This window comes from Pangasianodon hypophthalmus, chromosome 3 (genome assembly GCF_027358585.1).
Source record: "Pangasianodon hypophthalmus isolate fPanHyp1 chromosome 3, fPanHyp1.pri, whole genome shotgun sequence".
NCBI classification, from domain to species: domain Eukaryota; kingdom Metazoa; phylum Chordata; class Actinopteri; order Siluriformes; family Pangasiidae; genus Pangasianodon; species Pangasianodon hypophthalmus.
Window position 1 is genome coordinate 22,076,437 of NC_069712.1, and position 13,003 is coordinate 22,089,439.

The 13,003-nt window shown below is 39.9% G+C and overlaps 1 protein-coding gene across 9 annotated transcripts in view; it reads left to right on the forward strand.

Annotated features, from left to right (window-relative positions):
- Positions 1-13,003, forward strand: part of thada (THADA armadillo repeat containing) — an 86,245-nt gene that overhangs the window by 68,206 nt on the left and 5,036 nt on the right. For all 9 annotated transcript variants that reach the window (XM_034302820.2, XM_053232313.1, XM_034302821.2 and 6 more), the window contains exons 32-36: positions 1,934-2,313; positions 6,673-6,797; positions 8,217-8,289; positions 11,206-11,365; positions 11,481-11,603. In XM_034302820.2, the coding sequence (XP_034158711.2) occupies positions 1,934-2,313; positions 6,673-6,797; positions 8,217-8,289; positions 11,206-11,365; positions 11,481-11,603 (861 nt within the window). The remainder of the gene's footprint in view (positions 1-1,933; positions 2,314-6,672; positions 6,798-8,216; positions 8,290-11,205; positions 11,366-11,480; positions 11,604-13,003) is intronic.

Genomic DNA, 13,003 nt, shown 5'->3' on the forward strand with positions numbered 1-13,003 from the left:
TGCTCCATATGCTGATCCATTGATAGGCTGTGATTGTTAAAGAGGAAGCTGTGTGTTCTCGTGCACAGTGTGTAAGTGGGTTCGGAGGATTCACAATCCGCAGGTCAGAGCTCTGCCATGGAAGGGTTCAGAGGGCTAAGCACTGCTTCAGAGTCTCAGTGCATTTAACTGAGTAACGTAATGATCATTAAACATTTAATTAAACATGTAATGATCAGTGGATTCCGTTCTGTGTCAAAACCAAACAAAAGAAATGATCTGAAATAAAAAAGGTCTTCAGAGCAAAACATGGGACTTGGTATTCATAATAAAGGGTCACTTGTGTTTATAGAATTCTCCACTTTGGTTTGGTTGATCAAGAATGCCTTCACTGTCACCGTTTGCTTGTTTACCCGCAGCATTGCATGATCACTGCTGGAGTTTTCAGTGATGAATCATTTTTTATTTTTATTTATTTATTTATTTTTTGACTAATGAGATTGGGAGGTGCGTAACATTTTGTGCTGTTAGTTGGAATATTCTCTCAAGTCATCATGCGTCACACATACACTATATGGCCAAAAGTATGTGAACATCTGAGTAGTGAAAATCTCATTCCAAAACCATGGGTATTAATATTGAGTTGTTCCATATTTGCTGTATTAATAGCCTCCACTTTTCTTTCCACTAGATTGTGGCTGTGGGATTTGTGCCCGCTTAGCCACACAAGCACAAGAGATCAGGCACTGATACCTGGCATGTAGTAGGTGTTCCGGTTCATCTCAGAGCTGTTCAGTGGGGTTGAGGTCAGGGCTCTGTGCAGACCACTCGAGTTCTTCCACACCGACCTCGGTAAACCATGTCTTTATGGGCCTTGCTTTGTGCACAGGGGCATTGAACAGGTCTGGGCTCTTTATTTGCAGTGAAGGAAATGTTACAGTATACAAAGACATTCTAGACAATATTGTGTTTCCAACCTTGTGGCAACAGTCTGGGGAAGATCCTTATATGGGTGTTATGGTCAGGTGTCCACATTACGTTTGGCCATGTAGTGTACATTTTTAAATGTTGTAAGGAAAGAATAAAACATGACAGAGCATGCTGGTATAGGAAAATAATCAACAACAGGTTCGAGCTATTACTTATAAGAGAGCTATTACTTATAAGCAATTTATCCACTTATTACAATTATAAGTTACAACTACAATTATCCACTTAAACAATTTTCCATTTATTAAAGAATAGTGTTATACTTTTAAAAAAAAAAAATCTATTTATACTTTGTGGTGTGTATTATGAAGCAAGTGAGTTCTTGTTATCACTCATGTTATATTGGCTATAAACAGTTCCCTCCACAGCCTGTCTTTTTTCCTCTCTTTTGACGTTAATAGGACAAAAAAATGAAGCTTGTTGTGTTAGAGAAACTACAGAGCCCTTTGCTCTGAAGACTTCCCCCTTTCAGAAAACTTGAATTTTACATCTGGCTGTTACACATCACTGACACTGGTGACCTTTTTCAGCATCTCCTCACCGAAAACATCATGGTATCAACAATTACACTCATTTTTAATCCATTTATGAGGAGCGCATGCCATATAAGTCCCTGTGTGAATTTTTACTCTAGAAACGATAATGTCTTAGAATGAGCACATTAATATAAACCATGATTTGCTTTGCAGGTGAATTACTATGCTGGAAAAGCTGTGCTTTTATAAAAAAATTAATCAATAAAAAAAATGATCAAAATATCTTTATTTTATCAGTGTTTCCACTGTGCATTTTCGAATAAGTGGCTCCAGTTTCCAAAACAATTCTTCCTTGCCTGTGCAGTCTATAGACTGTAAGGTCCCGTTCCCTGTGCCACTGTAACCAACCAGACCACTTTTCACCTAAAATACTGCTGCTATCAATTACAACCAACTAGCACTAACTCTTAATACTTGCCTTCCTTCAGATTCTGAGTTAAAGAAGCTTCGTGTGGAGACATTCGCCATCCTCATGGACTCTGAGCTTGTGGCTCCTCGCAGACCTGATGAGGTGCATCTCTCCGTTCCTGGGGCCATGCAGTACCTACAGAGCTTGGCACGCTTGGCAACCAGCATCGCTATGGAGACATCTGCCCTGTGGAGCACACAGGAAGCAGCGGGGCAGCTGAAGGACCTCCTGAGTCGCCTGCTGCAGTGCTCGCATTACGAAGTGAGGCAACTGGCACTGGAGCGGCTCCTGGAAAGACTGCAGACGAACCGGGAACACCAGTCTCTGCCCTTTGACCTCAGTGTGTCCACTTTAGCCTACCTGGTTTTACATGAGCCACATCCCACCTGCCTAGCAAAGGTGAGAGGCTACAGTTATTGCCTTTTTTAAGCAAGTAACATGCTTTCCTAGACCATACGATGTGTAAGGCGATCAGACGAAATGTGTCTCGACCCCTACATATAATTACGATGCTGCTAGAAACTTTGTGAACCCTTTCAAATTTTCTGTATTTCTGCATAAATTTCAAATGAAATTTGATCAGATCATCTGAGTTTCCTTACTAGATAAAGAGAACCTTATTAAACAAATAAAAAAAAAAGATGGTTCTTACGGTTATTTATTGAGCAAAATTATCCAACATTAAATATATTTGTTGGAAAAAGTATGTGAACCTTTGCTTTCAGTAACTGATGTAACCCCCTTGAGCAGCAATAACTTCAACCAAACATTTCCGGTAACTGGTGATTAATCCTGCACAAAGGGTTGGAGGAATTTTGGAGGAATTCCTCCTTACAAAACTGCTTCAACTCAGTGATATTGGTGGGCTTCCTTGCATGAACTGCTCTTTTTCGTTTCTTCCACAACATTTCTATTAATTTAAGGTCTGGATTTTCACATGGCCATTCCAAAATGTTAAATTTCTTCTGCTTTAACCATTTCTTTGTAGACTTACCTGTGTGCTGAGGGTCATTGTCTTGCTGCATGACCCACTTACAGTTACGCTTCAGTTCATGGACAGATACCCTGATGTTCTCCTGTAGAATTTGCTGGTACAATCCAGAATTCATAGGTCCATCAATAATGGCAAGCTGTCCCAATGGCAAGCTGGACCCAAGGCAGCAAAGCAGCCCCAAACCACGATGCAACCACCCCCATGCTTCACGGCTGGGATGAGATTCTTATGATGGAATGCAATATTTTGTTTTTGTCAAATATAATGCTTTTCAAAGCATCAAATTCTTTAGAAATGGTTTTGTGAAATGGCTTTTCTAGCCTGATGAGCATTGATAACTCTTTTTCTGAGGAATCTCCTTTTTTCTGAGGAATATCCTTTGATCGAGACATGGCACACTTCCATAAACCTGTGTGATGAAGACCAAACTTTGACAGTGAAGTTTAAATTCTCTCATACTCCTAGAAGTTCACCTACTTTTTCCAACAAAGATATTCAATGTTGAATAATTTTGCTCAGTAAAACTGAACGGTTCACAAACTTTTTAGCGGCACTGTATGTAAACAGGATTCCAGATTGTATGGCTCTTCCTCAGACAAAGCTTTTGATAATCAAACACAGAAGTAGATAAAAGGGTTTACAATAACCTGCTGACAAAATAGTAGGAAAAAACAGAAGTAACAAGTGAGAAGAAAGGATCTAAAATAAAATAAGCAGTGTCCACACATAATAATGTTTTAAAACTGAGGAGCTAAGCCTTTGCATTTTATACCACCCTGTCTGTGACCTCCCCTTGTTCATCCATCTTGCCATCGTTTGTCATGGTTGTGATCAAAGTGCTTTGTTCTGTGACTCCAGCTGTTTAAATGATAACTGCACTGTAATCCAAACTCTCTCAGATTGGCTGAATAAATGATGGCTCCTCAATAACATATCAGCTCACAGAAAGGCCTCAGCATGCAGACCTCCCCTATGTTTGGTCATTCCATTTATTTCCACTCATGGACTAAAGACAGCCACACACATTTAGCGTGTGCAAACACAACACACATAAAGTAAGAGAAAAGGTGGGGTGTTTATCAAAAAGTGTCCTATTTCAGTTCCTCATAAACACTCGATTATTCTGTAATACCATTCCTATCATTATACACAGGCATCAGAGCAGCTAAAGCGTGTGTGCGTACACATGTCCCTGCACACACATGGCGTGTGCGTGTGTGTTTACCATCTGTGTCAGTGTGCTGCTGTGTGTCTGCTTGTGTGTTTTATTGGCCAGCCGTTAATGTTTAAAAGGCTGCTGTGAAACTGCTCCTGCTTGCTCCAGGGACTCACTTTGGCCTGGTTTCCATGGTGATCCCTCTGTTCCACTAAAGCATTCTGGGAAGAAAAGATGCTGGCATGAGTTTCTCATACATATGAGTTTAACAGTCAGGCGGTTTTCTGTAGCAATGCAAGGCCTCATGTGCTATTTCTTTTCCTGACAATGCTTATGAGTCGTGTGTGTGTGTGTGTGTGTGTGTGTGTGTGTGTGTGTGTGTGTGAGAGAGAGAGAGAGAGAGAGAAACATAACCAGGAGCAAAAATTCATAAGGCCCCAGCCAGCTTCTGTGGGCTGTAAAAGACTCTATTTTAACCAATTGTTGTCCAGTCTTAAAAAACTTGGAAAAAATACAGTAATTAATAAAATTAATAATAATACAGTAATTAATAATTTTTAAAAAATACAGTAATTAGTAAAATAAAAATGCAGAAATTAGACACACATTTAAAAATACAAATTTTAGCTTGAACTTGTTGTCAGGCCAGTTTCAGTGCTATTTTCTATTCATTCAACATTTTTTTCTTAGCCATTATATTTCATAATTACTATAAACAAATTTTAGGAATTTAATAAGTAAAAGCTGCAAAGAATTATCAGCGGATAATTTCACTCTAAAAGCTCTCTTACAAATTACACAGATGATATTGTAGTTCAACAAGTTCAACTTGATTTGAATGAGGTGGTAATTTATTTATTTATTTATTTTAACTGAGAGCCATGTTCAAGTGTGTGTATATGTGTGTATGTGTGTGTGTGTGTGTGTGTGTGTGTATGTGTGTGTGTGTATATATATATATATATATATATATATATATATATATATATATATATATATATATATATATATATATATATATATTTTTTTTTTTTTTTACTGCTTGATCCAAAGGGTTACTTCTTTGTAAATTCCCAAATAGAAAAAGAAGCCTATTTCTGAAGAACTGTTTGGACAGTTAACAGTTTTAACAGTCTAAATTGGTTCGACTTGAAACTCGTGTCTGAAAAGAAAATGTTTAAGGGTTTCCTCTGAGCGACGGACTAAAGAATCCTTTAGAATCCTTTCAAAGAGTTTAACTCCTTTTGGATTAAAGACTTATTTAGAAAACACTGTAGGGAAAAGGTTTATCCAATTTTGATTTTGTTGATTTTGAACAGCAGCAGTGGAAAAAAAAAAAAAAAAAAAATCCAGTATGTGTATAAGTGAGTTAAAGTTCTAACAACACCTTCATGCACCAGTTATCATTAGCTCAATGTGAGTAATGGAAGTCAGCCTGTCCTTGCCTGCTCCCTGACCCGTCATAGTCATATACAATCAGAAGTAAAGGCACTTGTTGGGGTGGTACATTTTGTACCTTTTAATATATTTTACCTGGAAACATGAAATCTAATTTCCCTTTAAAATGACCTTAAGAACCACTGTTCTACCTTTTAATAAGCTTTGTGACTGACTCATTAAAGGCACATACATGCTAAAGGTACAAAAGCTAGCCCTGAAGGCACCACCATAGTGACAACATAAAGTACAGTTTAGTCCTTTTTTGAGAGTGTAGAAAAGCAAAGGAGGACATAGAGGAAAGAAACTTTTCCCAAGATCCATTGCAGATCAGAGACCCCTTTCTGTGTCTGATTTAAGATGACACAGCTGGGTCTGAACCAGATGTGTTTGGCTTGTAGAAGGGTGGAGAGATAAGAAGTAGAGAGGAAACCCTGCTAGACTCATTTGTCTGCACTGTACCAAAGGAGGAATAAGACGAAGACCTCAAGAGATGTCCAGCAGACAAAGAGACATCCAGTGACGGGTGTGACCATTTTACAAACAGCAGTTACAGAACTGTAATAACATGATGAATAAAACAGAAGCAGTTACATTAACAATAATAAGGCAGACAAACAGATTAACCAATGATCACTAGCATGAGAAGCAGGATTATACAGTGCATACTGTATATAGTCAAAAAGTGTATTTACAAGATCTATTGGTGTTGATGAATTTTCTATAACAGCGGGTCTGACAGTGGTGATGGCTATAAGTGACAGGTTTATATTAAAGCACTCATTCTAATATATTATCGTTTCTATAGTAACAACTCATTCACAGGTACTTGTTGTGGTGGACACGCCACATATTCTGAAATAATAATAATAAATGGATTATGAAATTGTGCTGTTATTTATCAAAGAAAAATGTCTAATTGTTGATATGGGGAGGATTTCTGTACATTTATGAAGCATTTATTTAACGTTTATGGAAGGAGTCTCTAGTGTAAGTGCTTTGTCGCAGTCAGAGCTGTTACCAAAAAAAAAATAAACTGTTCTGTTATTGGAAAATAACCAGCTTTGGTGTCTTAGTGCCCCCAAATATTTAACACCTTTATTTGTATTGCACTAACAATGAGGTTTTTTTTTTTTCTCACTATAAATGATCTACTTTGTCTTTCCCTCAGGTTCTGCAACTTCTCTCAGTCCTCCCACTGTCCTCCATCCTGCCATGGCAAGATGATAGCATGTCCCTAAGTGACGACAAAGCGCTAGATCACCTCCTCTCCGTGGCAGAAACCTCCACTCACAGGTAACCAGTCTGACCAGTGTACAGATCTGAGATTTTATTCAATGATAACAGTGTGGTCAAAAATCAGCCATTGGTGAGAACTTTGCGCAGCTGCTGTTCATTTGTATAATAAGCAACGTTGGAATTTTTGGCTAGTTACGTCCTTTACGCATTTGCCACACCCAGCAAAGATTTCCACTGACACCAAAAACCCACCGGCCTACTTAGTTCTGTCTTTAAGAACACCCGATCCTGATGAATAGCAGCGGTTAGGGCTGTGGGTATGACCACACGGGTGGCAGAAGGTCGCTCATAGTGTGCTGGCAGGGAGGAAGGGTGCAATGGTTTCAGATGTGGGCTTCTACCATGAAAAAGACCACAAATGCCTGTGGTAAGCAGCTCCCCTGTATACGCCAATCATCCATTCACAGCCGAGATAGAGCATGAAGGATATTGATTTTCACCGTTTACAGGCTCACAGCTACCTCAGTGTGCCTCGTGTACCTGTGGTTATCTGCATGCGCTCGCACATACATATCTGTATGTTTGTGTAAGGGTGTGCGTGCGTGCGTGCGTGCGTGCGTGCGTGCGTGCGTGCGTGCGCGTGTGTGTGTGTGTGTGTGTGTGTGTGTGTGTGTGTGTGAGTGTGTATGTGTAAATGGGCTTGCTTGTGTGTGTAGGCATGTGGGTGTCTGTCTTTGGGTCATGCACCTGGTGACAGGTGTGTGTGTTTTTACAGTAGATGGCTGAAGGGGCCTCAAGTCTGTATTACAGGCACCTTTCCCATTTCGGGCCTGTATGAATGAATACACACCCTGCAGTATAGAATTACAAAAAGCCTTTACGTCTAAAGCCTGAGCGCCCCTCGGCCTGGCCAATCTGCCCGCCTTGAGATCAGTGTTGAGAAATCGGTTTGGTGGGATTGTTGTTCTGGGTGACACAGCGCCAGTGTTTTGGAGTGCGGCAGTTGCTCTGTGATTAAGCAACGCCGTAATACTGGCGGTGTGTGTGTGTGTATGCGCTTGTGTGCTTGATTGTGTAATGTTGCCGCACACTTGTCCTTTGACTCGTGTTACTGTTAGAGGCGTTGTGTAATTGCACATTTGCTGGGTGTATTCCAGTTCCAGCTCTGTAGTTGAGTGCATGGTGCGTCCCACCTGTTTTATGACGCGGGCGGTTTTGCGAACGGCCACGTTTGTGACTGCACTGAAGTGGTCTTGCTGCTTTTCATAAACTTAACCGCTGTGTGTGAAAGTGTCAGTGTGGGGCTTGTTTATTTGCTGTACCCTAATGGACTTTGCATACCATGTTCTAGAATTGCAAAACCTCTTGTACATGGAAATATATGATGATTGAAGTGTATTGCCGTGTGTGTGTGTGTGTGTGTGTGTGTGTGTGTGTGTGTGTGTGTGTGTGTGTGTGTGTGTGTGTGTGTTTTAGCTTGGAGCTGCACTGTGCTGCCCTCTCTTTGGCCTCTCGACTGGTGGTGCACCTGGCCAAAAAGACGCCGTTGGTAAGAAAGACGAGTGGGAAGGAGGGAGTGAGGAAAAGAAAGAGAGGGCCATTGTGTGGGAATGAGACATACTGTCAGAGGAAGACTAGACGCTGCTGACTAGAGTTCAATATAACAGATTATCTGTAGTTAACTCTATAGCAGACTTGACATTTATTTCATATGGGTACAAACATTTTTTGCTCTCCTACCCTTATATACAGTCGACTCCAGAACTATTGGCACCCTTCATGAAAATAAGTAAGGAATAACATGCGAATGGCAAGGCTGCTATAGGAACATTTTCATATAGTTCCTTATAACAGCACAACCCAAAGTGTATTATTCCTCTTATACCACAGTGATTTGCCAACTATTACAATTTTTTATTTATTGATGAATGATGTGTTGAATTTTTTTGACCATTTATAATTACATTTAATGTTATGGCATGCCTATGAGTTCAACAAGTTCCTGTTATTACTTGTGTTATAAACAGTAATTCCCTAATCAGCCACTCTTCTTCTCTCCCTTGAGGCTAATAAGACAATAAACACATGCTTGTCATGTTACAGAAAATCCTGCATCCTGACTGAGAATCTAATCCTTTCATAAATGTTAAACAAACATCTCCTCACAGAACGCATTATACATTCTTCTTTGCTAAATAACTGAACCTTTTTGAATCTGTTTTTACTATTGTACTGCTGTTCACTATAGACACGATTATGTGTTAGAATGAGCACCTTAATATAAAGCCTTATATATAATATAAATCTGTAATGTTACAGCCGGAACTACTGTCAGAGCCATGCTGTTATAGAAAATTAATCCACACCTTCTGATTGGAGTATTCAACAGCGCTCTTGTATAAGCCCAAAGATTTCACATACAATATGTAATATTTCAATTGTAAGCAGATGGACATAAGGCAATGGCTAGTTTTATTTCTTCAAACATAATAAAAAATGACTTATATAGTGCAATTGTTTTTAAAAACACTGCCCCTCACAGTTATTATTTGGTGATGCCTCCCCTGAGCTTCTTCCTGTGATGTTTAACAAGTCTGGAGACACTTGAGCACTACTAAATGCATGACAGAATATTTCAATATCCTTTATAATGTTAGGCTTACGCATGTAGATTGCATTCTTCGATTTAGACCACACATTTTCTGTAGGGTTCAAATACAGTGACTGAGATGGCCATCACAATCTCAAACAAACAAAAATACAGCTTGTGAAAAAAGGATTTTATTTATATATTCATTATTGTTTTGCAGCATATGTTGTGCTGTTTTTGAAAGAAAATTTTTTTAAAAAAAAAAATAGGTTCTTAGGAGATTATTAGAGGAAATGTACGTATGAGGTTATTTTATATAGCATACACTCACAGTCCACTGTTTAGGAACACCTGTACACTTTCACTTTCTTGCAGTTATTTAATCAGCCAATCGTGTGACAGCAGCGCAATACAAAAATCACGCAGATACAGGTCAAGAGCATCAGGTAATGTTCACATCAACACATCAGAATGAAGAAAAAGTGTGATCTCTATACTTTGGTCATGGCGTGGATGTTGGTGCCAGAAGGACTGGTTTGAGTATTTCAGAAACTGCTGATCTCCTGGGATTTTCACACACAACAGTCTCTAGAGTTTACACAGAATGGTGCGAAAAACAAAAAAACATTGAGTGAGCAGCAGTTCTGTGGGTGGAGAGGAAAATGGCCAGATTGGTCTGAGCTGCCAGGAAGGATATAGTTACTCATATGATCACTCTTTACACCCGTGGTGAGAAGAAAAACATCTCAGCATGCACAAAACATCGAACCTTGAGGTGGCTGGGCTACAACAGCAGAAGACCACATCGGGTTCCACTCCTGTCAGCTAAGAACAAGAATCTGAGGCTATCATGGGCACAAGGTCATCGAAACTGGACAGTTGAAGATTAGAAAAAAAAATCACCTGGTTTTTCCAGCCTTCAGCTATTCAGGTTGAGTGAGTCTGTGCCCATGATAGCCTCAGATTCTTGTTCTGGGCTGAAAGGAGTGGAACCTGATGTGGTCTTCTGCTGTTGTAGCCCATCCACTTCAAGGTTTGATGTGTTGTGTGTTCTGAGATGCTTTTCAGCTCACCACAGTTGTAAGGAGTGATTATTTGAGTTACTATAGACTTCCTGTCAGCTTGAACCAGTCTGGTCATTCCACTCTGATCTCTCTCAATAAGGTGTTTCAGCCAGCAGACCCTGCGCACACAGAATGTTTTTATCTATCCATCCATCCATCCATCGATTTGTTGTGTGTGAAATTCCCAGAAGATCAGCAGTTTCTGAAAGACTCAAACCAGCCCATCTGACACCAACAACCACGCTGTGGTTAAAGTCACAAAGATCACATTTTTTCCCCATTCTGATGTTTGACGTGAACATTACCTGAAGCTCTTGACCTGTATCTATATGATTTTATGCACTGCTGCCACATGATTGGCTGATTTAGATAACTGCATGTAGTTGTTCCTAATAAAGTGGACGGTGAGTGCCTATTTATGTTGTTTATATATGTATGTATGCACAGTATATGTATAGATGGTTTTGTGAGCTGTCTCTGGAAAGATTGGACAGCTGGATTTCCCATGCGTTTTTACTGGGGGCTGTTTGCCTTGTTTTGTAAGTCATTGAGATGTTTGTGAACGGTCATTAGGCGATTAGCTGCTAGGTGTTAGGTGACGTGGGGCGTGCAGCTGTGAGTAAACCTCATTTACTTGGGCACTTAAATATCACTGCAACCCACAATACCATCCTTTATTAGTGCATCCACATGTATACAGTAGAATGCCTCCATGACTCAGTTGCGTAATAGAATAATAACAATAATGATTGAAAACTGTATTACAAATGTTATCAAGTCATACAATTAAAGATGTGTGTTCTGCGTACAGGAGGACCCGGTTGAGGTTGCAGTGTCTCACGCTGCCCGCTGGGTGGCGCTGGTGACTCAGGACTGTAGTGAGGAACAGCCAGTAGAGGTCAAACAGACCGCTGCAGAGGTGCTGGTGAAGGTCACACCCACCCTGTTGACCTCTGCCACTCTGCATATGGGTAAGAGCATATCCATTCTTAGATATCTATGTTCCAAAGAATGGAAATGAAAAGTGTTCTGAGGCCGTATGTGTGTGTGTGTGTGTGTGTGTGTGTGTGTATGTGTATGTGTAAGGTATCACCCACACCCTGGCACTGTGGCGGAGTCTCTTCACCTTACTACAGGATGAAGACCAGGATGTGAGAGACAAAGCTGCTGACTTCATCTGTTACTTGCCAGCACATCTTATCACCACAGGTACACACACATACAGTATATACACTCACACAATATTGAGGTAAGACAGGAGAGCTTTACTGCAGTGTTTCCAGTTGGACTTCCTGATTTCATAACCATCAAGTCTTGCAAGTAGCAGGGTCCAGATTTGGTAGATGCAGTATTAATAGTGTAGGCCTACAGGAATCAGGTGGGGGTTCATGTTTTTTTAGCGGGGGATGGGGAGGTGTGAGTTTCTCTTTACAGCCTCCCTTGACAGCAAAAGAACAGAGGTGTGGAAGAGAGGAGGATGTCCAGTAGGCTCAGGGCTTTGATATAGAGGTGTCAGACTTAGCGATGCAGAGAGCAGGAATGACTCGTCCTCGTAGATCAGTCACATCAAAAAGTACATCCGTGCCGGCACGTCTATCTACAGCCTGATAAGCAACTTCACACACTTTTCACAAACACCTTTTTTTTTTTTCAGTTGGTGTTAGCTAGAGAGCCAGGGCCAAATGAAGTGTAATAAGCTTGAAAGAGTCTTCATAGATGAAGCAGTATTTAGATACCAAGCTTAAGTTGTTGTTCAACCCCTTTACCTCCTTTTCTGTGTTCTCTATTCTCCACACGAAAACAATATCAAATTAAACAAGTTATACCCCCAAATGATTTAACTCTTTGTGAGATACATCCACAAACATCATTATAAAAGAGCAGAGCTGGATTATTGGGCAAGAAAATGGATGTATTTGAGCAATTGAGCAAGTGGGCCATTGTCTTGTTCTTTTACATCTAATAAAGTACATGTTGTCTGTGTGATTATAATCGGCATGATAGTACTGATAATTAGTTTGTATTGTGGGTACAACATGCGTCAGTGATTTCAAAGATGAAACTTGAACTTATGAACCTCTGATCTTATTATAGTGTATCTTCCCCCTTTCCACTGCATTAGCTGTTTCTAGTTATAAGCATGAATAATTCTTAATTTAACTATTTGAATATAAGATTATTGCTTCAGTAATGAGTGAATGGGAAAGTTGTTTTCCCATCAGCATGTCCAACTTCAACATTCCAGCGCAGTATTTCGAAATGGATTTTAAAAAGCTTCAGCATCTGTAGCCAGTATTACCCAAGCTGATGTTGTTCTTGGCTCCCCTGCTTAAATTTTGAGAATGTTTTAAAGGTTAAAGGCACTATCAAACAACCAAAGCAGCTAATAATATAATCTTAACAATACTGTCTGTCTGTTCCAGGCTTCGTTATAGTCATAAATACCACAAAAAAAACATCTGAACTTATCAGTGGATTATCTGTCCAGTAAAACAACAGCCTCCTTGTCTGGCTAATGGCTGAACAGGACATGTGGACCTATTTGGCAGCCATTTGACTATAGATGTTAGGCATTCACTGATTCATCTGCTCTCATATGTTCAGGAACT